The 22881-nt window shown below is 44.8% G+C and overlaps 1 protein-coding gene across 4 annotated transcripts in view; it reads right to left on the bottom strand.

Annotated features, from left to right (window-relative positions):
* HERPUD2 (HERPUD family member 2) overlaps positions 1-22881 on the bottom strand; it is a 102278-nt gene that overhangs the window by 54167 nt on the left and 25230 nt on the right. For 3 of the 4 annotated variants that reach the window (XM_073630523.1, XM_073630522.1, XM_073630521.1), the window contains 2 exons: positions 12084-12161; positions 4657-4770 (listed from right to left, as the gene is read on the bottom strand). In XM_073630523.1, the coding sequence (XP_073486624.1) occupies positions 4657-4770; positions 12084-12161 (192 nt within the window). The remainder of the gene's footprint in view (positions 1-4656; positions 4771-12083; positions 12162-22881) is intronic. The other variant, XM_073630524.1, reaches the window with a different exon arrangement.

Genomic DNA, 22881 nt, shown 5'->3' with positions numbered 1-22881 from the left:
TTTGTAAGGTAGGATGGAATATCGGCCCCTATGAGAATAGGTCTGCATGTAGTGGAAGAGACCATGGGATCCTCCACCGCCATCTGTACGATTTCTGCATACCAGGACCTTCTGGTCAAGCTGGGGCTACCAGAATTACCGGCTTTCTTTCTAGCTTGATCCTGCAAAGAAGCCATGGCAGCAACTGAATAGGGAAAAAACCTAATTCGGTGAAAACTGACCCCATGGGGTCACCACGCATCTGTCTCGCATGCGATTCGATCCCTTGTCCTTGACATAAAGTTGACCAACTACATGTTGAACCTGGACGCCAAAAGATCTAAGTCCGGGATCCCCCATCCTTGGCATATATTCTGGGGTGAAGGGACCACTCCCCCGGGAACAACTGCTGGCAACTCACGTAGTCCACCTGCCAATTCTCTATTCCCAGAATGAAGACTGCTGCTAGGCAAGGAACATCCCTTTCCACCCAAGCTAGAATATGGTCCACCACTCTTTGAGCTGCATGACCCTTAGTGCCCCCTTGGTGATTTGATATAGGCCACAGCTGTGGCATTGTCGGATTGGATCTTGACAGGACAATCCCGTAACCTGAATGTTCAGGGCTTCAGAGCCAGATGCGCTGCCTGAATCTCTAGGATGTTGACGGGCAAGGCTTTTTCGGTTCTGGACCACTGTCCCTGGACAGTTGTCTTTTCCATTACTGCTCTCTAACCTGAAAGGATGGCATCTGTCGTTACCACTTTCCAGGTAACTGGTATGAAGGTTTTTTTCCTTCTGCAGATTCCCGGATACTGAGCACCAGCTGAGGCTCTGGAACACCTTTGGGGACAGCTGCATTGGCAAATCTAGAACTTGAACTGTTTTGTTCCAAGCAGACAGGATACTGTTTTGCAACAGTCCCCAATGGGCATAGGGAACCGCTTCGAATGAAGTCACCATCTTTCCTAACAACCTCATGCAAAGGCGAATGGAGGAATCTCTTTTCGACCTGACCATCTGCACCAGCTCTCTTATGGCGTTGATCTTGCCTGAGGCAAGAACGCCTTCTTCTGGGCTGTGTCTATAATCAGACCCAAGTACTCCAGCCTTTCTAGCGGTTTTAAGGAAGACTTCTCTAATTTGAGAATTCAACTCAGATTTTTTAGGTATTTGGTTTTAATGAGCACGCTTTTCTCCAAACGAGCCACCGACTGGTCTATTAGCAATAGATCGTCTACTTACGCCAAGACTGTTATACCCTGTGCACTTAACCCTGGCTAGAGGTGGGGCTAGAACTTTTGTAAACACCCGGGGTGCTGTAGCTAGACCGAAGGGCAAGGCTACAAACTGAAAATGCTACCGTTCTACCTTGAACCGCAGAAACCCTTGAGTGGGAAATATAGGGACATGCAGATATGTCGATAGACGCCAGAAGTTCTTTTCTTTCTAGAATAGAAACCACTGACCTGATCGACTCCATGCAAAAGGAGCGGATCTTCAGGAACTAATTTAGATTTTTTAGATCTAGAATGGGTCTGACATCTCCATTTGGTTTCGTTACGGTAAAGAGGTTTGAATAAAAACCCCAAGCCTTGCTCTTCTTGTGGGGGTTTGTATGATCACCCCCTGAGTCAGTAATCGGTCTAGTGCCCGAAACAGAGATGCTTTTTCCCTGGATCTTTGGGAACGTTTGATCTCAGAAAACGAGACTGTGGAAACTCCCGAAATTCTAGTTTGTATCCTAGAAACACCGTGGAGATGACCCATCTGTCCTGAAGTTCCTCTTGCCAGACTTCTAAGTATTGCAGAAGTCTTCCCCCCACTCTGGCGAGGGGGGGCGCCTCTTCATAACGAGGCCTTAGAATTCTGCTTTGCAGATTTCCGGCCCCAAGTCTTTTTTCTGTGCCTGGGCCTGATCCTGAGGCTTTCCTCTAGAGTCCGACGGTGGAGGCCATCGCCACTGCCTAGAGGCGGATGCCCCTGCCACAGGGGAAAGAGTCCGCTTAAATGAAGGACGTTCATACTTTCTTTTGACTGGCAAAAGAGTACTCTTCCCACTAGAAATCATTTGGATGTATGTGTCCAAATCATCCCCAAATAGTCGATCCCCATGAAAAGGGAAACTAGTCAGAAGCCTTTTGCAAGGTGCTTCAGCTGACCAATTTTTTAAACATAGGATCCTACACATGTGTATTTGTACAAGCGCAAGGCAGGACGCCTGGTGAATAGAGTCTTTCATGGCGTCTATGGCAAAACATAATGCCTTTGGTAGTTTGGCCAAATCGCGGGCCTGTTGTGCATAGACCTCCTTAAGGGCCTGTCTAAACTGGTCCTTTAGGGTCTGACAGATGCCTATTGCAGCGACTGCAGGCTGAGTAACGGCCCCTGCCAAGGAAAAAGAGGATTTTAACAGAAATTCCAACCTTTTACTGTTGGATCTTTAAGCATTTGTGCATTGTCTACTGTGCAAGTTAGACTTTTATTCACACTGGAAATCGCAGCGGCAACTGCTGCAACATTCCATTTTTTGGTGAATTTTTCCTCCATAGGATAGAGAGCTAATAATCTCTTTGGAGGGAGAAAGTGCTTATCAGGGTGATCCCATTCAGCATAAATAAGTTTTTCTAGTAATGCATGTACAGGAAACGCATGAAAAGGCTGTGAAGGTTTTAAGGAACCTAAAGAAGAAACAGAACTTTCAGCTGACTCTGTTAGAGGTAGCTTGAAAGAGGAACGAACCATCTCCGTAAGAGATTGTACCAGCAATTTCTCAGATTGCGAGTCTGAAAAAGGTTCATCCACTGTGGTCTCCTCTGAAGAGGAGTCATCGGTTTGCCTTTCCTCCTGATTGCCTGAGAGTAACACTTGATTCTGTACCCACTGTTCCCTTGGTAGGGGGTCTGAGGTGGGGGAGTGGAATCTAACACGCTTCCTATCCCTTTGGATGGAGGATGTGATTATAGCCGCTAATCTGCCTTCTAGGCCCTGCAGGGCGGAGAAAAATGCATCTTCAGTCATGAATACAGGGGCTGAGAAGTGAGAAGCAGCTGCACCACAAGTTGGTTCTAATGACCCCGGCTTGCCACAATTGGTATTTCAGGAGAGGATGACAGTGTGGAGGTATGACTGGAGTTCCCAGTGCCTGGGGGTGGAATTTTTGGTACCATTTTGGAAGTCATAGTGCTAAACACAAAAGCAGAAGCACTAGCAATACAATGCCGCTATATAAAATTCAGCTTGGTGCTGAGTAACAATGTATTTCCTGTATTGGAAATGCCTGCATACATCCCTTACGCTCCTGCGTCCTGTGCGTCAGACTTCCATCTCTTCTAATAAAGATCTTCTGTTGTGAGAAGCGTCTGTTAAAAAAAAAAGCCTTAGGTGTGAGCTTGCTCGCGTTCCCAGCACCTGCGTCGTGTGCTCCACATGGACACTACGTCCCGCACACGGCGCAGCACCTAAGCCACGCCCCCTCACCACTAACCGCCCCCCCCCTTTCAAATTAACAGCCATCTGCGCGCGCGCGGACGGCATTCGGGTCTGCCAGTGCAGACCCATAGAAGGGGAGGCTCTGTCTGTGTAAAAACAATAGACAAGGGCTGGGGAGAGAAAATAAAGCTTTATGTTATTGTTTTTTCAGCTGACTCCATTTTAGCCATGCAAAGACTGAAAGCTAAATGTACCCACTGTACAACACAGGGACGCCACCACCGCACACCGGGGGGGGGGGGGGGGGAGAGTACCAATACTGTTGTACTTCCCAACTCTATTAGTTCCCCCCCAGGGGGGAGAAGAACACATGCTGTTTTTAGCTGGACTGAGCTGATTGGGAAGCAACGTATCAAGGTATGTGCATTTACTCCCTCTAGTGGAGACTTTAAGGCATGACAACATTTTACTCATGGAAGATACAACCATAGGTGAACTTTTTACAGTTCCTAGGCCTCTTCTCTTACCTTATCCTCGCTGCAGGATACTGCTGTAACAGACAGATCCAAACTTTACCCATCACAGTGGGCTGCGTTAGCAAACCTTCAAGGACCGGGTCCCTTTGTAGGGGTTCCACTCCCTTGGACCTGTATTAGCACCCCACCAGGAAAAACTTTAGGTAATGTAGCAAAATTTTAGGTAAAAGACCAAAGTCCTGGGGTCCAGCCCTGCAGAGAGAGGCGTTACAGGCAAAACCTTGTGCTTCGTTTATGAGGCCCGGGTACCATCCACCTTGGCATCAGTGGCACTTTGGATGGATCCGGTCTGTGGAGGCTGTTTAAATCCAGCATGGATCCCTCCTGGAGCTCCTCAGAGCACATCTTCACTCGTGACCAAAACCTTAGACACTGGCGAAAAAACTGAGGTGTTATATAGGGAGGTAACTTCCTGTTTAGGGTGTGCCAGTGTCCATCACCTGAAGGTGGTCTATAACCCACATAGTAATTACTATGGTGCTCTGTGTTCCGTGATGTATGATAAAGAAAGTATATTTTACCAAATTACAATAAAGTATGGCCTTTTGGAATTATGAAAAGCAAACTTTACTCTAATTGAAGCTACAGAATTTTTAGAGCTATGCAAGTTAATAAACTTACATCAGGTTAATGAACATGCATGTTAGATAAATTAAGGGGATGTAAAACAGATACTGTTAATCAATTACACTCACAGCTCCATACTTACTGATTTACTGCTGGTGCTTGCAGCTCTAGCATTTTCTCTGCTGGTGCTTGGTTTAGGGGAGTTAGGAGGCGTCCTGGAGGCACATACTAAATGAACCATGTGATATTCATCTTGCTAGAAGACAAAGTACAAAAGAACAGTTTGTATGCGATGCATAAACAACAGTTTTATGCTATTCCATGCTAAAAGCTCCAAAATTATTTACAACTTGAGCTTTATTTTTGTCTCCAATTAAGATTTTATTATGAAGAGACTCATAATAAAAATTATTCCATCCCTTGGAGGGGTTTTATTCTTACCAAAAATCAATTTTGATTTGCTGTTTTGACTCAGATTATCAAAATTTATTTTTTCATGAAGGTGAAAACATAGCTCTTCAAAGCGATATAAATTAACCACTTGCACTTTTACCCCCTCCCTGCCCAAGCCAATTTTCAGCTTTTGAGCTCAATCGAATTTGAATGACAACTACGCGGTCCTGCAACACTGTACCCAAACATCAATTTTATAATTTTTTTCACACAAATTAGAGCTTTCTTTTGGTGGTATTTAATCACCACTGGGTTTTTTAATTTTTTTGCTAAATGAACGAAGAAAGACCGAAAATTTTGAAAAAAAGAAACTTTCTGATAGTTATAAAATTTTGCAAACAGGTAATTTTTCTCCTTCACTGATATGTGCTGAAGAGGCTGCACTGATGGGCAATGATAGTTGGCACAGATGAGGCGGCACCGATTGGTAGAACTGATAATCAGGACAAGGATAATCAGTCCCTTTTAGAGAAGCCGGTTATCGGTTCTCTTTTCCTCTCTTCTCCTAATGTGGTTACCATTTACATCCATGAAGTGATTGCAAGGATACTGCTGATCACGTGGCAAAGTGCTGCTGATTGGCTCTTTACCTCAATCTGTGGTCATCAGTGTCATCTGGACACTGGCAGTTGGCGCGAAAATGGGAGGCTGTCATATGACGGCCTCCCAGAACTAGCCAGTCGTGCTGTATCTGTCATTGTGCTATAGTGTGGTCGGCAAGTGGTTAAAGAGGGATTAATATATATTTATATATTTTTTAGTATTTATTTTAGTTTTGGAAACCTTTCCCTGTTTGACTGGTCTCCGAACCACTCCCTCCCCATTTGCGGTTGTGTCTCCTTTAGCTAGCCTGCTGCTAAAAAGGCCACCCTTATGAACGTGCTCCCAGTCAGGGCTGTATGCCTCCATACAAACACACAGTGCCCAGCAAGTCACACCCCTCCTCCCTTTTCCCAGTAAGTTGACTGACAGCTCCAGAAGCCCACTGCTCCTCTGCAAGAGAAAGGCACAGATCGACTCAGACCTGGTGGCGGTGACAAGGGACAGTAGGTAAGTGTTTGGGGACAGGGGAGGTTATAAATATACTGGGGTATTTTTTACCTTAATGCATTAATGTAAAAAATGCTAAACCTTTAGTACTACTTTATGATGGATAACAAAAAATAACTTCATAAGCATACACTCCTTTTGAGTTTGAGTTGAAGCACGTTTGACAGATTTTCCCATTTCGTTTTGCTGCTGCATTGGAATCATGAGTGAAAATGTTTACATTTATTTTTTATTTATTTCAGGTACTTCTATAGCGCCGACAATTTACGCAGCACCTTACATTACATATGCAGTATGTTGTACATTCACATCAGTCCCTGCCCTCATGGAGCTTACAGTCTAGGGTCCCTAAATCATGTTCATATATACACACACACTAGGGCCAAATAATGAAATACAGATTTTATACATACGCAATGGAATAAGATATAGAAATATACTAACAGGTGTTTCTTCCTGGTGCATGTGCTTTAAAGAGTAGCTCCACTTTTGAGAAAAAAAAAAACAACATTCCCCTCTGCATGATCTATGTACTGTACATTGCAGGGATTTAAAAAAAAAAACTTTGTTGCAGATTCCTACCTTTTGTTATTCCGAAGGAATAGGTCCTTTGTTTGTCTGTATCCATGTGCAAAGTGAATCTGTATGGGAATGGTTATTGGATTACTGTATATGACGTGACCAGTTCAGAAAAAGATTGTGCTTAGTGAAGTTCTTTTTTAAAGCCCAGTGGAAGTCTCACACCTTTGTCTTTTTAGGCTTGGTTCACATATAAGCAAATTGGATGCGTTTTTAACTGCATCCGATTTGCATAACATGTGAACCGGACCGGCTTTCAATGGAGCTGGTTCACATGTGTCCAAGGTGGCTGCGGTCCATTTTTGAAAAGGGTCCTGTGCAATTATGGGTTCGGTTTAGGTACAGATTCAAGTAAAAAATTGCACCTGAAATGGTGAACAAAACCGCATCGGACTCTGCACTGCAAACCGCAGCCGGACATGTGTGAACCTAGCCTTATAGTCCTATACTATTTTATGCTGTAACAAAGTGTTACTAAACCCACAACAGTAAAATCAGTCAGGATATGCAGTAAAGCATGCTTGTTATACTCACTGTGGAACTGAAGGGGTTAATCCTCTGTATTGTGTAAAAAGGCTGTTCAATCCAGTCTTCTCTGGTCCTCCCCTTCTTCCAGTCCCCAATCCATCTCCTGACAGCACAAAGCCTTGGGGCACTCTGCACATGCACATTTTGGTGTGTATTGCTAGAGAGTTTTTTTTTTCCTTGGGAGGGTGCATGTGGTCAACACAGGCCAATCAGCACTGTCCAGAGGACCAGGGGTCCTGCAGCCTCTTAGGGCAATCAGGGGAGAATGAAAACTCCTACAAGCTTTAACCAGACCATGACAGAAGTCACAACACTGCTATATACTGCTGATGAGAAAAGGTATTTAGAGTTTATATTTACTAAAATAATTGCATTTCCATGTTCTGTGTACTGTGGGAAACCAGATATAGTGAATGCAGGGTACTGGGTATAGTAACACTTTAATTAGTTTCCTCTTGGAAATGTACTTTTCCTCTCCCACTGTAGTGTTCTATGCTGGTATAGAAAATCAACAGCTACACCCTTCATCCCATGTGTCTTCACAGACTCTAATGCCGAGTACACACACAAAGATTTTTTTTGCAGCGGGAACAGAAAAAAAAAAAAAAAAAAAAAACTTACAGATTGCCATACTAACACATCCGATGTTGGTGTGGTGATCTCCGCTCTGAGCTATTGTGTTCTGTCTGCCCCTCCATCCCACAGTGATGTCAATGGCTGCAAGCGCTAATCGGTGTTCCAGCATGTTCGTTTGACAGATGCTGTTCGTGAGATTGGCTTCTCTCGGACTAGCAGCTGTACGAGGAGCCGAAAGTCGGACGGCAACTGCCAAACCAACTGTCTTTGGCTGATTTTCGACCCCTGTGTACCTTGCTTAAGGCCTCATTCACACTTGCTTCTGAGATGCAGTAAAAATAGGCAGTTGAGCCATGGTTTTACTGCTCTCTGACCTTACACTACTACGGAGGCCAGATGAGGTTGTACATATGCCGCGGCCACAATGCTTAACTTTGCTGCAAAAAGAATACCCCATGTCAAGTGAACAGGGCCACACTGTAACCGCGCATAGTGCACACAGTTGTGGTATGGAGCTGTGGGTATTAGTTTAAGTATAAGTTTAAAAAAGGCAAAGATGAGGCGACATATGGCATCACGACACAGCCACCTGTTAACCGCCCTCTGAAAATCAATCTACCGTAAATCTTTTTAGAGGGGCGGCAAGGGCTGCCTTTGGGGGCAACAAGACGCTGTGTCAGACAGGGTCTGTTATATTACAGCTTCCTTTATCAACTAGGGTTAAACCAGGGGGTTCCAAGGGTTCCTTGAGCAGTTAGCAATTTCTGACTCTCAGATAAGTAATCAATGAGACCAATGGTTGGGAGGCATTCTTCCCAGTGACCACCAGTGTAAAGGTATTCTTCCCACTGGCTACCAGTGTAATAGGCCCCTTCTTGCCACCGATCACCAATGAAAGGAACATTTTATCCACTAACCACCAATGCAAGGTGCATTCTTCTCACTGAGCACCAACATAGGGCACATTCTTCCCTCTGCCGACCAGTGTGTCTGTACTTTTTCCAATGAACACCACTATAAAAAGGGGTCCTTCTCCCACCAACCACCAATAAAAGGAACATTCTTTCTATTGACTTGACGGACAAATTGAAAAAAAAAACTTTGTTGATCAGTGGCTGCAGTCGCTGTCAGAATACAATGTCCGGTGGGGGGTCCCCTCCAGCCATCTCTTGTGTGGAGGAAGGAACCCGTTCCTTCTTTTTGCAATACAATGTCCGGTGGGGGGGGATCCCTCCAGCCACCTCTTGTGTGGATGAAGGAACCCGTTCCTTCTTTTTGCAATACAATGTCCAAGGGGGGGGATCCCTCCAGCCACCTCTTGTGTGGATGAAGGAACCTGTTCCTTCTTTTTGCAGAGCCCACACTGGCTGAATGAAGGAAAAAAAAAAAACACTCATAGCCTGGTTTACTTGCAGCGTTTTTCTTTTTCATAAATTATATTTTTTTTCACTTGCAATATGCCTTTGAACTTGCTACTGAAATTGACTACCCTCTTCCTCCTTGCATGTCACAGCCCTCTACTCTTCTCTGTGAGAATCTAGGATATTTAAATCTTTTCAGTGAAGGTCTCCTTGGCATTCCACCTTCGGGAAGCTAGAATAAAGGGTACTTTAGAGTTAAATACTAGACAATGCCATAGGTAGACTATAAAAACTACCAGAATACACTGAAGAGTCAGGCTCTCACAACAATGAATCACAAAAATATATTTCTGTCCATCTAGCAAGATACCAAATCCCTCCAGAGGGTGGTAGGGCTTCAAGAGTGTCAAGGGCCACAAAAAGTGCAAGTCAGCTTAATGGAAAAGGACCCCATTACAGAGTATGTGATCGAACAGGATAACACTCACCAAGGTAGGAATCAGAAATCTCAAGCTGCAGGGAATCTGGGCCATACATGCTCACATTTGAGCCGATTCCTGCTCTATCAACCAATATTCTAAATGTGGTTGGCACTACCCAACTCACTAAACGGACTAAAAAATCAAAAGGAGCTTGGTGGAAAATTGTTGGCCAAACAAACAGTGGCTGCATCCAAAGGCAGACGCTGTTTGGGTATTCAGACAGCTGCTGCAATTTTTTTAATACAACAGTCATCAGGGAAGATTCCTTCACTTGTGCCGTTTAGCAAGGATGGGGGAATTGTGTAATTTAACGCCCATGGCTAGCTTTAGAATGGGGCTAGAAGGAGAAGCTTAAGCATCCAAACTGATAGGAGATAACCAGTAAGGAAATCAACAGAACAAGCGAACAACCTCCAAAAGTGGAGAGTTACATTTTATGTGGAGGGTTGAGAAAATTAGACAGAGGACTTCTAGCCTCGACATCTGCAGTTTGAGTGGGTGGTAGACTGAAAACATCTATGAGGTTTTACTGTAGCAGTCGAGGAAAATTAGGGTTTCTCTGTCCCATCCCAAGATCCCCTGCAATGAGGCAGGCACACATCAAAGGCACTAGGGACATCAGAGAGAACAGTGTCAAGGGCAGAGCCAGAGAGACACCCACCCTTAAAGGATCAGTAACTCAAATGCTCCTTTAGCACATCCTCAGAGTACAAGTCCTAAAGTTCCCAATGCATTTGAACAGACATTACACCCATGCAAGACAGCAGCTTAGATGTTTGCAAGAGAGACAGTTACAGCTGTACTGCAGTGCTCCAGGCATTTGTTCAAAAACAATGTCATCAAAAATGGCTTGTTTGGATAGTGTACAGAGAGTCCAAGGATCCAAAAGGACCGACTTTCTATGCATCAATTGGCCTAATGACCATATTTTTTTGTTGGGGGCATTCTCTGGGAAGTATTCTCCCCCGATTTCAGAGAACCTCTCTGCTAATCTCTTTTTCCCCTTTCCAATGTCTGTCCCTTTTCCTCACAACTGACATGCGTTCTCAGATCTGAGCCACTGCCATTAAAGAACACACAGGGGGAGATTTTCTAAAACTGGAGCGTGCCAAATCTGGTGCAGCTCTCGATAGAAACCAATCAGCTTCCAGGTTTTATTGTAACGCTTAACTGAACAAGCTGCAGTTAGAAGCTGATTGCTACCATGGCTACCAAATGCACCAGATTCTGAGTGTTGTCCTGTTTTAGTAAATCTTCCCCACAGTTACAGTTACACCAGGTAACTCAAACGGACATTGAATAGGGAATCAACTGCTAATCAGTGAAATCCCTAAAAGGTAAAGAGATCATCAACCTATTTGGTGGTATGTTTGTTAAGGTGGATGACTAGAGCAGTGTTTCTCAACTTCAGTCCTCAAGGTGCCCCAACAGGTCATGTTTTCTGTCTTACCATTATTTTGCACAGGTGATTTGATCAGTTTCACTGCCTTAGTAATTACCCCAGCTGTTTTACCTGAGTAAAGTCTTGAAAACATGACTTGTTGGGGCACTTTGAGGACTGGAGTTGTGAAACACCGGACTAGAGCTTCTACGTTTAGACCACTTACAAGTAAATTCTCTTTCAAAAAAGGTAAAAAAAACTCCTTTAGATTGTCAGGAGGAAGCTATGATTCAATAGGCTGTTGCCAGTCCTCAGAAAAAGGTTTTACAAAATATATTGGCAGTCAAAATATATTGAGTCTTTGTAACAATGGTTCCAAAAAGAACCTCTGCCTGGAACAATAGGCTTATCTTTCAATTGCAGGGTAGAAGGCACTTCGTCAACCAAAAGACTGCAAAACTGAGTGAGAACCTGCTGAAATACATACTCTTCAGAAGAAGGCTGTTAAAGTTCTGAATGTGAATCAGAGGCAATAAAAGGGGTCTCAGACACACTTAAAAGTGGAGGCCTGTTGGGATTAAAATTGGATTCTGTTGTGGATGGTGCCAGAGCGTGCATAAAACCCCTGTGAGAAAATTGCTACATTAAAGCAATTTCAGAAAAATAAAAAGTCCTCCCTTGCAGTGGGGCAGCACCTGCACTGCAAGGGTTAACTGCTAATTTATTTACTTACCAATCCTCCACAACCGTTGTCTCCTCCACACTGCTAGTTCGGTCCCTGCAGCTTCTTCCCCCTGTGCTCCGACGGTCTAGGGTCTTCTGATGTCATCAACCATAGTCCTGCATTAGATGTGAGGAAGCTGAGGGACAGTCCACTGCCAGAGCAGAGGATCAGGTAAGTAAAATTGCTTTCACATCCCCCTAGACTACCATGGATAAGAAACATATTATGTAATCACCCTATTAATTGCCTAGGGCACAATAATCATGAGCATTGAAATATTTTTAATCGCTTCCACTGAAGTATCCAAAAAAAAAAAAATTAAACTTTTTCAACCACTTTTGCCAACACAATTTTCCCCGTCTGCCATACACAGGGGGTTAATCCCATGACAGCAAATTAAATTGTGCAATAATCTTATCCTGATAATATACTTACTTTCCTGAGAACATCTTTCAATTGCAGGTGATCAAGGAGGAGTTTACCAGAATATACAAGTCGCTGATCCTTGGTTAACTAAGAAAAAATAAAGTAATTTTAAAGTACAAAAGTAATGCTCACTGCTCACATCAGTTGTGCTTTCCTTATTTTGAAGTACATCACTGAACACAGGGCAGTTCATACTCATGGCTACATGGGTTATGCTGCCATCAAGTGAATGGTCACGGTGGCCAAAAAAAAAAAAGGCAGGAAATACCCACCCAAGCATAACCCTCCCACTCAGCTAAGCCTCAGTTTTGTAGCAAGTAATGAGAAACAAAGCAAAGATGGAAGGGATCCCTTTGAGTTGTCATGTACTCCCAGAAAAGGATTTTACAGGTAAACTAAAAATCCTAATTTCTTAATAGTGCATCACAGGGAAGATCGTATTTATGACTACTTAGGAGGTCCCCAAACACTGATCATGAGGACTGGGCAACACAGCAACAAGGCCAACAAGCCCAAAACCCAAAAACAAAAATAGACCAAAACCTGGACTACCATGCCACCTGCAAGACTTCATCCAAAGCTTGTGTTTGCAGAGGCGTGAACATCTACCTGGTAGAACCTAGTAAGGATGTGAAGAGAAGACCAGGTAGCAGCCTTACACACTTGAACAAAAGCACTAAAAGGCTGGGGTGGGCTATGGAAAGGAGCACTGAATGCTGGAATGGGCTATGGAAAGGAAGAATATTGTTCATAATCCCAAAGCTGAGAGATGGTTAGAACATAGAGCATAGAACAAATTCTACCCAAGACAAGGTCAGGTCTGCTTCTTCCTGAGCAGCGTAACTTTTTGTCCCTCCTTGATGGTTCATATGGCATTGCCCGACTGCACCCTGATGGGAAGACGGCGAGGGTTAGCAGACCAGTGTAGGATAACAAGTTGAACTGCCCAAAATCCAGGATGTTGACCAGTAACTTCTATTCCTCAGATGACCACATTTCCTAAACTGAGAGGTTCTCCAGAACATCTCCACACCCCAACAGGCTAGCATCCGTCGTAAAGACCTAACAATTCATCCGAAGGAAGAATTTTCTGATATCTAGGTTCTGTATGGATATCCACCATTGCAGAGCCATCCTGGCCTTTGCAATGCTTTTGCAGGTCCAATGACTCCTAACATCTGTTCCACACCAACAGGATATTGATTTGAAGAGCTCTGGAAAGGAACTAGGTATATGGGACCAAATAAAAAGGCAGCTACCATTTTCCCCAGTTGTCTTAAGGGACTTTGCAATGACTTTAGAAACTCCACCTGAGATCAAAGAGGCAGTAAATTTGTCTGTGGCGTGTTGAGGATTAAGCCCGAGTACTCTAGGAGGTTCAGCTCCTAAGCAAACCTTTCCAGAACCTGTACTATCTGTTGGACATTTGATGTCATTCTGAGCTCCCTGAGAAGTAGGTTCTCCAGGTACCCCACAATGGGGATGCCCCAGGTCCTCAACAACCCCAGAAACAGAGCTAGCACCTTGTAAACATTATAGGGTTCATGGACAGGCCAAAGGGTAATGCCACAAACTGATAGTGATGATCCTCTACTGAAAATTGCAGAAATCGTGGGTGAAGCTGAAAAATTGAGAGGTGCAGTTAGGCAGCCTTGATATCTACTTATGCTAGTAAATCCCTTGATGAAGTCAAGCAATCACTGACTGGGTGGATTCCGTCCTGAATGTTTCTATCTTTAGAAACCTTTCTCCCTCTTATACGGATGTCATAACCCCCGGGACATCACCCTTTCCAAAGCTGCAAGAAAGAAAAAAAAAAAGAGCTTTTTGTTGTGGTTTTGAAAATACCCTTGGGCGCATTAAGAGGGAAGGCAGTGAAGATCTTGGCTTGCTACCTCTCAACACCATGCTGCAAATCCAGATTACTTCATGAGCCAAGGTGGCTGCAAAGGTTTGCTGCATACAAAAGAAACTCTTCTTAGATTCTGAAGGCAGTACTGTTTTTTGACCTGTTACCTCTTTCTAGCATGTTTTTCCCCACAGTCACCTTTTGGAAGAAGGCATTCAAGAATGGTCCGGAACAAGTGTTCCCCCCCAAAAGGCCTCTAGATTTGCTTATTGCAAAAAAGTCCCGCTGACCAACTTTTGAGCCACAGGATCCTTCTCACGTGGATAGTGTAAGGGCTTACCTTGGTTGGAGTCCATAGTGCAGAGATGTGTGCTCACCCTTGCAAATACACACAGCCCACGCCAACAAGGTAAAAAGCTACCTGGGCTGTGAATCTGTGCACGGGGCTTGACAGGAATTAACCAAAGGATTGTCGAGGTGAAGCTGTAGTCAGGGATTCCAGAAGTCAGAGTAAACGATGAACAGAGCCAGGGTCAGAAGCCGGGGTCAGTCTTGGAACACTGCAACTTGAAAACAAGAACGCAGGAACCTTTGGCAATACAAGAGACAATGAACTGAACAAGCCCTCAGAGTGAGGCAGTGAGGCATACCCAGCTGATTAGATAAACTGCCTCAGCTGAACCAGGAGTGACAGATACTAATTGCAAAGCAAGATCCAGAGTATAGCACTCAGTGCTGCATGCAGAACAAAGCATAGCTGGAAATCAGACTGAATGGTGAACTGAGGTGTGGCTCAGAGGCAAAGGAACAGAAGCAGTAAACAGAAAGTAATGGGTTCAATACCTCCTTGAGCCACTTGGAGCGTGACCACGCCTGGCCATATGCATGGCACGGTAGGGACCGTGACAAATAGACATGGTGCCCATTGAGGAAAGCGGTTTTATGGAGTCTTCCAATGAACCAACAAGAAGTGTGGCGCTCTTGGAAATCTTTCAGAAGCCACTAGATGGCAGGATTCCCTGTTTCCGATACACTGAAACAAAGCATATTCTTTGCCCACACTAGGCGGCTTGGCAAATTCCCACAGCAGCTACCACAGGCTGCAGAGCTATTCCTACCAGAGAGGAGGACACCTTAAAGAGGGCCTCTAACCTCTTATTCGTGGTGTCTTTAAAGACCAGGACCTCATCCACTGTGATCGTCGGGGGGGGTCTTATTAAAAGTAGGAAAAGGCGAGGTCAACAGCCAAGAACACATTTTTGTAGACATCTTCCTCCATGGAGTACTGTTGATGAAAATGCTTTGGATGTGGAAATAAGCAATCAGCACATATTACTTCCCGCAAGTGAGGACGCACTAGAAAGGACCTGAGAATTATTTTCGTCCGCCAGGACCCAAAACCAGTGATTTTTCGGCGAAGATTCAAGCAGTGATAACTACAGGTTCATGCACAGGCTTGCTGAGGGTAGTAGGCGTTGGATACCCAATAGGGAGTGGCCACCCAGCTGAAAGAAGTGTTAGCACAAGCCAGATGACCTATGTGGCAGTCACCCACAATGAAAAAAAAAGTGTCCCAGATACTTGCTGTGCCCTTGGCATGGATGTGCTATAGGTTTCTGCGCTGTTCAGGGGCTGTGACAAAGTAGCTGAATTGCCGAGCTGTTGTTGCTGTATCAGTTTGTGAATGCATGTGTTACTGTGCCTTGCTTGCAAGAAGCAGCATAACTAGCCTCAATGCATAAGTAAACATTGCAGGGAAAGACTGCCACCTGCTCCACCATATACAGAGGCACCAACTACTCCATACTACAAGGCCTTTAGGGACTTGACTCACCAACGGGCAGCATTACAGGCTTTACATGCTCATGCATGTAGCGTCCAGATACAGTCCTTCTTGCTTGCTGGCCATAGCGATTGATCCAGATGAAATCCTTCTCTACCCCAGAAGGGGCATTCAGAATAGGCTAGAAGTAAGGGACTGCAATGGGCAGTTATAGGTGGGGGCAGTGGACACCTTTTTTGTAGAAGTAAGGGACTAAGTCCACGAAAAAAGATCTTCAGAGAGATATCTTTAGGCTCATCCATCACCTTTGCTAAAAGAAGAGGCTAAGCTGAGTTAGAAGAGGCTATGAATAAACTGAGAACGCCTGTGTTTTTTTGGGGAGTGTTCATTCGCCTGAAGGTGCCAGCATAAGCCAAGTAGTCACGAATATGAACTGCCCAGTGTTCTGTGATGTTACAGAAAATACAATGAACAACATTTTCCTTGACTTGCTAAAATTGACACAATACCAAACAGTTTTACTTGGGGAACATCTGCATTTTGTATTAAAAAGGTATGTGGCAGAACAGCATCATGTTTAATTTCTAAGGACAAAAGATGCATTTCACAGTGTTTTCATTAAGGAAAAGTAAACCTTTGGAACATGTTGCACCCGTATTTAGGGTGTAACATGCTCCAGTACCTGCCCCTCTCACCCCCCTCGCCCCTTCCCCTATGACAGCAGGTGGGGTTTCTCATCCCCCCCCCCCACCAGACATTATTGGTCTCTTCTGCATTAAAGTTACTTACCTGCCTGTCTGCCCCTGTACAGTGAGTTGCGCACAGACAGCTCATTGTACAAATTTGGCAATACGCGGAGAGTGACGTCATCTCGGCTGAGTCAATAAAAGTGGCCAGCGATTGAGACCCAGAAGCTGACATCTTTTGGTGGCCAGCAGGTAGCTCCAAGATGCCATATGGACTAAAGGCAAGTATAGTTCCACTTTAAGATGAGCAGTTAAAGTCTATCTAAAGCCTAAAGTGTTCCATATTGGATAGGGTAAGGGGAAAGGTTAAAACCACTGTTAAATTATAATCTGGCTGATACCTATGGCTTAGCGCATTTATCCTTTCACGCTACCAAACTTGACACTCCCAGTGATCAGTTTGGGAGTGCCACATGGCAGCAGTGAACTGCCATACTTTGGCAATCAAATGATTACCTCAGAACTTGCACAAGCTTAGAGTTCAGCTATCACCCTCACTGCCAACTAAGTCAGTCTCATCATAGGCAAAATCGTTGGACCACAAAAGTGGGCAGACTCAATGGGTCACTTGGTCTTTTTTTTGCGGTTACTCTTATGTATCCAGTTGGCACCGTCCTGCACAATTGTCCGCCAGGCGGAAAGTTGTCAGCCAAATAGCAGGTGCATCCAATCAGATGCAGTCATCATTTGAGCAGTTAGCAAGGGAAAATGAATCTATCCATGCTGTTTAGGAGGGTGGAATCAATAGTCATAGGGCTCTTTCACATGGGGCGGATCATCACTGATCCGCCCCGTGAACGCCCGCTTGCTCAGCGGGGATCGCACCGCCGATCCCCGCTCAGCAGGAAGATGACAGGTCCATCGCTGCACACTGTGCAGCGACGGACCTGTCAGAGCGCCGCTCTCCCCTATGGGGGATCGGGTGATGACGGACGGTAGTGTCCGTCGCCACCCGATCCGATAACGGATGGAAAAGTAGGGTTTTCCTCCATTACACTTTTCGGATCGGAGCGGATCGGAGCGGGTTGGATGTCAGCGGACATGTCACCGCTGACATCCGACGCTCCATAGGGATACATGTATGTCCGTTTTTCATCCGAAAACGGAAGGATGAAAAACGGACATACGGATCCCTCGTGTGAAAGAGGCCTTACACTGCAAAATTACTACACAGCAGTGCAAATCAGAAAGGAATACAGGGGAGGACTCTCTAACAAAAGGTAACAGTGAGCATCTTGTGAAGGTTTAAAATGCGGTACAGGTTTACTTTTAAATAGTGACTTGGGCAAATGTAAAAGTTTATATACAGCCTGAGTCTAGGATTCAAAGGCTACACATAGGCATCTGAACTGATTGATCTGAAGACTAAAACAGGTAATCGTAAACACATGGTGTCTGCCCTTAAAGGTTATCATTTTAGGTTATGCCATGTCCTTTAAAATATTATATTAAGGGTCTCCTTGCCATACTTTCTGAATCCGTGCCTGTTTTTATTTCTACCTTTTTTCCTTACTCTCTGCTTCTTTTTCTCGAGGAAAAAACAGCTTAGGAAAAGACAGAAAAACAAAACAAAAAGGGGAAAATAAGGAAGAACCTACGACAAATACATCACAATAAAGCTGTCGGGGGGGGGCAAAAACATTAACAATTAATTAGTATTAATCAGTAGATCACATTGTGACTTACTATTTTACTTTAGAAGTCTGACATTATTTCATAATATAATATAACTCCTTCTTAAATTCAAACCATTTTGTCCACGTCTCAAGATATTTCCTGGTTATCCCTTTATTTCTACAAGTTATTTCTTCCATTAAACGAAGTTCATGAACCCTTCGTAACCACTGTGCACTGTGAGATAGTAGGCGTTACGCATTTTCCCCAGCATAGTGGGATCAAGGATTTACAGGCAGTTAACAAGTATGGCATCATGGACATCCTATATTGATCTATTATGTCATTTTTGCAATTAAACAAAAAAAAGTCAGTGGCTCAGGTCTAATTGTTTGCCCTAATATCAAAGAGATCACCTTCGCCACTTCCTCCCAAAATGAGCGGATCTTAGGGCAAAACTACCATATATACCCATGTGGGGAACGGTCTCCACATTCCCTCCAGCACAGGAGCAAAGTTGAACTGAACACTGCATGTAATTTAACTGATGTATAATGCCACTGAGTAAGAAGTTTAAAAATTTACCTCCGTCATTCTACTTGAAGTAACGGGTATGTGAGAAAATTGTATGATTTTATCTTTTTGTTTATCTGCAAGTATAATTTGTAAATCTTTTTCCCAATGGCCTATATAATCTGGGTACCAAGGGTTTTGCAAAGACAGAGCTCTATTTAAAAAATTTGATTTTTTCGTCATACTTATCTGTAAAATCCTTTTCTTTGAGTACATCATGGGACACAGAATTAGGCTAATATTCATTACCTGCTGGGTTATACTTCATCTCCAGGTGAATGGACACTGGTAGACCAAAGGTCTTTAGACAGGAAGTGATCCCCTATATAACCCCTCCCATGCAGGAAGTACTTCAGTTTTGTAGCAAGCACCGAATCCTCAAAAAGAGGGAAGGGACCTCTGTGTCCCATGATGTACTCAAAGAAAAGGACTTTACAGAGTTTACCGCTAGGCTAGTAAACACGAGATGAAGACTCTTCTTAGTATGTCGCCTGGCCTCGGCCTTGAGCGGCCTGAGACCTGGCTTAAATCTTTGAATGTCAGTATTACCTGCCGGATACCGGCAGGTTTATATCTGTTAATTCTAGATGTATCCATCACTGTTTGTACTATTCTGTCGATATATATTTTCAATAAAACTCTTTGTACAAGAAAAGGATTTTACAAGTAAGTGTGAGGAAAAATCCTATTTTATTTTTCATACATCATGGGACACAGAGTTAGGCTAATATTCATTACCTGCTGGGATGTCCCAGAGCAATAGCCTTGAGGGGAGGGAGACACCCTGCCAAACAATAGCCATCAGACCTTATACGGCAGCCCGCAGTACACTGCGGCCGAAAGCCGAATCCTCGGCTGCTCGAACATCCACTTGATAAAATTTTGTGAACGTATGCACTGAAGACCAGGTAGCAGCCTTACAAATCTGAGCCACAGATACCCGATGGTAAAAAAGCCCAGGAGGTTCTTATACCCCTGGTAGAATGAGCTCTAACCCTAAAGGGAGGAGCTTTACGTTTCAGACCTGAATGACCAATTGACGGACCCAATTGGCAATGGAAGCTTTGGAAGCTGCCTGCCCCTTCTTGGGTCCCTTTGGTAAAACAAAAAAGGAGTCTGATCCTCGGATCTCCGCAGATCTAGACAAATAAACCTTGACTGCCCAGACAATGTCCAAAGAATGCAGTCGTCTTTTCTGTTGAACGAGGCTGAGAGAAAAAAGGTGGCAAAATAATGTTCTGATTTAAATGAAAGGCCGACACCACTTTTGGCAAAAAGGATGGAACCAGTCGTAACACCACCCTGTCATGGTGAAAGATCAAGTATGGTTCCCTGCACGAAAGAGCCGCCAACTCCAACACCCTTCCAGCCAAGGTGATGGCCATCAGGAAGGCTAGCTTGCGTGACAGCAAGTCTAATGGAATTTCCTTGATAGGTTCAAATGGTTGTTTCTGTAACACAGAGACAGCACCAAATTCAAGTCCCAAGGACACACAGGTGACCTAATGGGGGGGAAGCAAGCAAGTTGCCCCCTGCATAAAGGTTTGGATCAGTGAATGGGAGGCTAAAGGCCTTTGGAAGAATACTGATAGGGCCAAAACTTGACCTTCGATTGTACTCAAAGCCAATTTGATTTCCACAGCTGACTGTAGAAAAGAGAGAATTCTCCCAATCACATATTTACGAGGATGCCATTTGGCTTCACACCAAGCAATATAAGTCTTCCAGACCTTATGCTAGATCTTCCTAATCACAGCTTTTCTAGCATTCACTAGGGTAGACACCACTGGTCCCGAGATGCCACGGTCCATTGACACCCTGGCTTCAAATAGCCATGCCATCAAATTTAGAGACTGTAAATTGGGGTGGAATATAGGGCCTTGAGACAGTAGATCGGGGCGTCGTGGAAGCGTCCATGGCCCGTCTATTGTTAGTCTCACAATCCTCGGGAACCAGGGCCTTCTGGGCCAGGCTGGTGCCACCAGAATGACTGGAACTCTCTCTCTCCGAATCCTGCCCAACAAATGTTGAAGGAGAGGGATCGGAGGGAAAGGATAAACCAGGGAGTACTGGCTCCCTGCAACTACCAGAGCATCTGCACTGATTGCCAGAGGATCTCATGTTCGGGACACAAACTGCTGTAGCTTGTTGCTGAAGCTGGATTGCCAGTAGGTCGACCTCTGGTCATCCCCAACGTTAGCAAATTTCCTGGAATACTCCTGGGTGTAGGGACCATTCCACCGGGCAGATTTGTTGGCAGCTGAGACAATCGCAGGTTCTTATCCTGCAACCACAGTTTAGGCCTAAGCATGCCCAATGAGATAAGAACATTGGTTAATCCAGGGCTTGTCCTCTCCTGTTCCAAGCTAACAAGATGTCTTGTTGTAGAGGCCTGGAATGGAACTGGGCATAGGGCACTGCCTCAAAGGAGGATACCATCCTCTCTAGAAGACTCATACAGAGACAAATGGAGGGTTGTCTGGTGCCCCTAACTGACGCACCTGATCCTTCAGGGCACAGATCTTTGCAGGTGGCAAGAATACTCTTGCTTGGACCATGCATCTAGGATCAGACCTAAATACTTTAGACTTTGAGCTTGTCTTAAGGTTGACTTTTTCGGGAATTTATGATCCAGCCTAAGCTTTCAAAATACCGCACTGTGGAGCGGATAGACTCCATCCGAAAGGACTGGATCAGTACATACTGGTTCAGGGATCTTAGGTCCAAAATAGGCCTTGTGTCCACATTTGGTTTTTGAACCGTAAATAGGTTCCAGTAAAACCCTGCGCCCCTTTCGGGTACAGGAACCTCTATAAGTCTCTTTTTGGAGGATCCGAGGGAACGCTGGATCTTAAAAACTTCTGAGGGGGAACCCCTCGCAAGTCCAGCTTGTAACAGGGGATATAGTTGAGGTGACCCACTCATCCTGAACTATTGTTCACCAAATATCAGCAAAGTGCAGCAGCCTTCCCCCCACCCAATAAAGTGGGGGCGTCCCCTCAAAAGGAGGGCTTGGTGCTGGGTTTAGAAGAATTTTGGACCCAGGGCTTTTTCTGGCCCTGGCCTTGCGGCTTGCCCCTGGCCCTAGCGCCCTGTTGGCAGCAGAACTGCCTTGGCGCTGAGACATTTGAGGAAGCAGTCCCTGAGGTTTTAAACGAGGGACACCTGGTGCTTTTCTTCACAGGAAGTAGAGAACTTTTCCCTCTAGAAATCTTTTAGATAAATTTGACCAAATGATCACCAAAAAAAATGTTCCCCATGAAAGGGGAAACCTGCCAATAATTTCTTACGAGGAAGCTCGGCTGACCAGTTCTTAAGCCACAAAAGTCTGCGCATATGTACAGACAAGAGAGCCAAATGAGAAACCTGCTGTATTGAAACCTTTAAAGGCGTCAAAAACAAAGCACAGCGCTCGAGCAGTATCTTCCTTATTTTCAGGCAGACCATCCTCCTGGCTAGGCCTGTCCGGCCGTCTCATCTGATCCTTTACGAACTGGCAGATACCAATTGCTGAAACAGCTGGCTGAACAGCTGAACTGGCCAAAGAAAAGGAAGCCTTTAATAATGACTCCAATTTCTTGTCAACAGGGTCTTTCAAGCCCTGTGCGTTATCTACCGGACAAGCCAAATTCTTGTTTAAAGTAGAGACTGCTGGATCTACGGCTGGCATGCTCCACTTCTTAACAAACTTTTCATCCATGGGATATAAAAGGGAAAACCAGCACCTGGTGACTCATGTGACCCAGGTAAGGAGAAATGAACCGCTGCAAGTGCCTGGTTCAGTGCCTGCTCTGTGTCCCACAGCTGCCTTCTAGAAGCACCGCATGCTTGGCATACACAGCTTAAATAAGCTGGCTGTGCGCCAAAAAGTTCTGCGCGTGCGCACGCACGGTCCCGGCGAACGGGCGTGGCCGTATTTGCGTATGAAGCAAATTATTGAGCGCCCAGATAAAGGCTACGGCGCACTGCGGTGAAGCCGCAGTGCGCCTTGGCCACCCAACAGAACAAACACACGTTCGCCCTGGTGAACCAAGGCGAAATGGCGCACCGTGTGCCATCCCACAGGTAAAAAACAGCCAGACACAAGCAAAAAAGGTACACTTTGCAAACACCCACAGCTATCCCAAACCCCCCCTCCGTATGGTCACCGCACGCAGGTGTCCAGCCTCCAGCTAGCTTGACTGTTACAATGCACTGATGCACTGGGAAACCCTACAATAATAATGCAGGGGTTTCACTTAC

This window comes from Aquarana catesbeiana, linkage group LG05, assembly GCF_042186555.1.
Source record: "Aquarana catesbeiana isolate 2022-GZ linkage group LG05, ASM4218655v1, whole genome shotgun sequence".
Taxonomy (NCBI): Eukaryota; Metazoa; Chordata; class Amphibia; order Anura; family Ranidae; genus Aquarana; species Aquarana catesbeiana.
The sequence above is the reverse complement of the archived record's forward strand: the minus strand, read 5'-3'. Positions and strand labels throughout refer to the sequence as shown.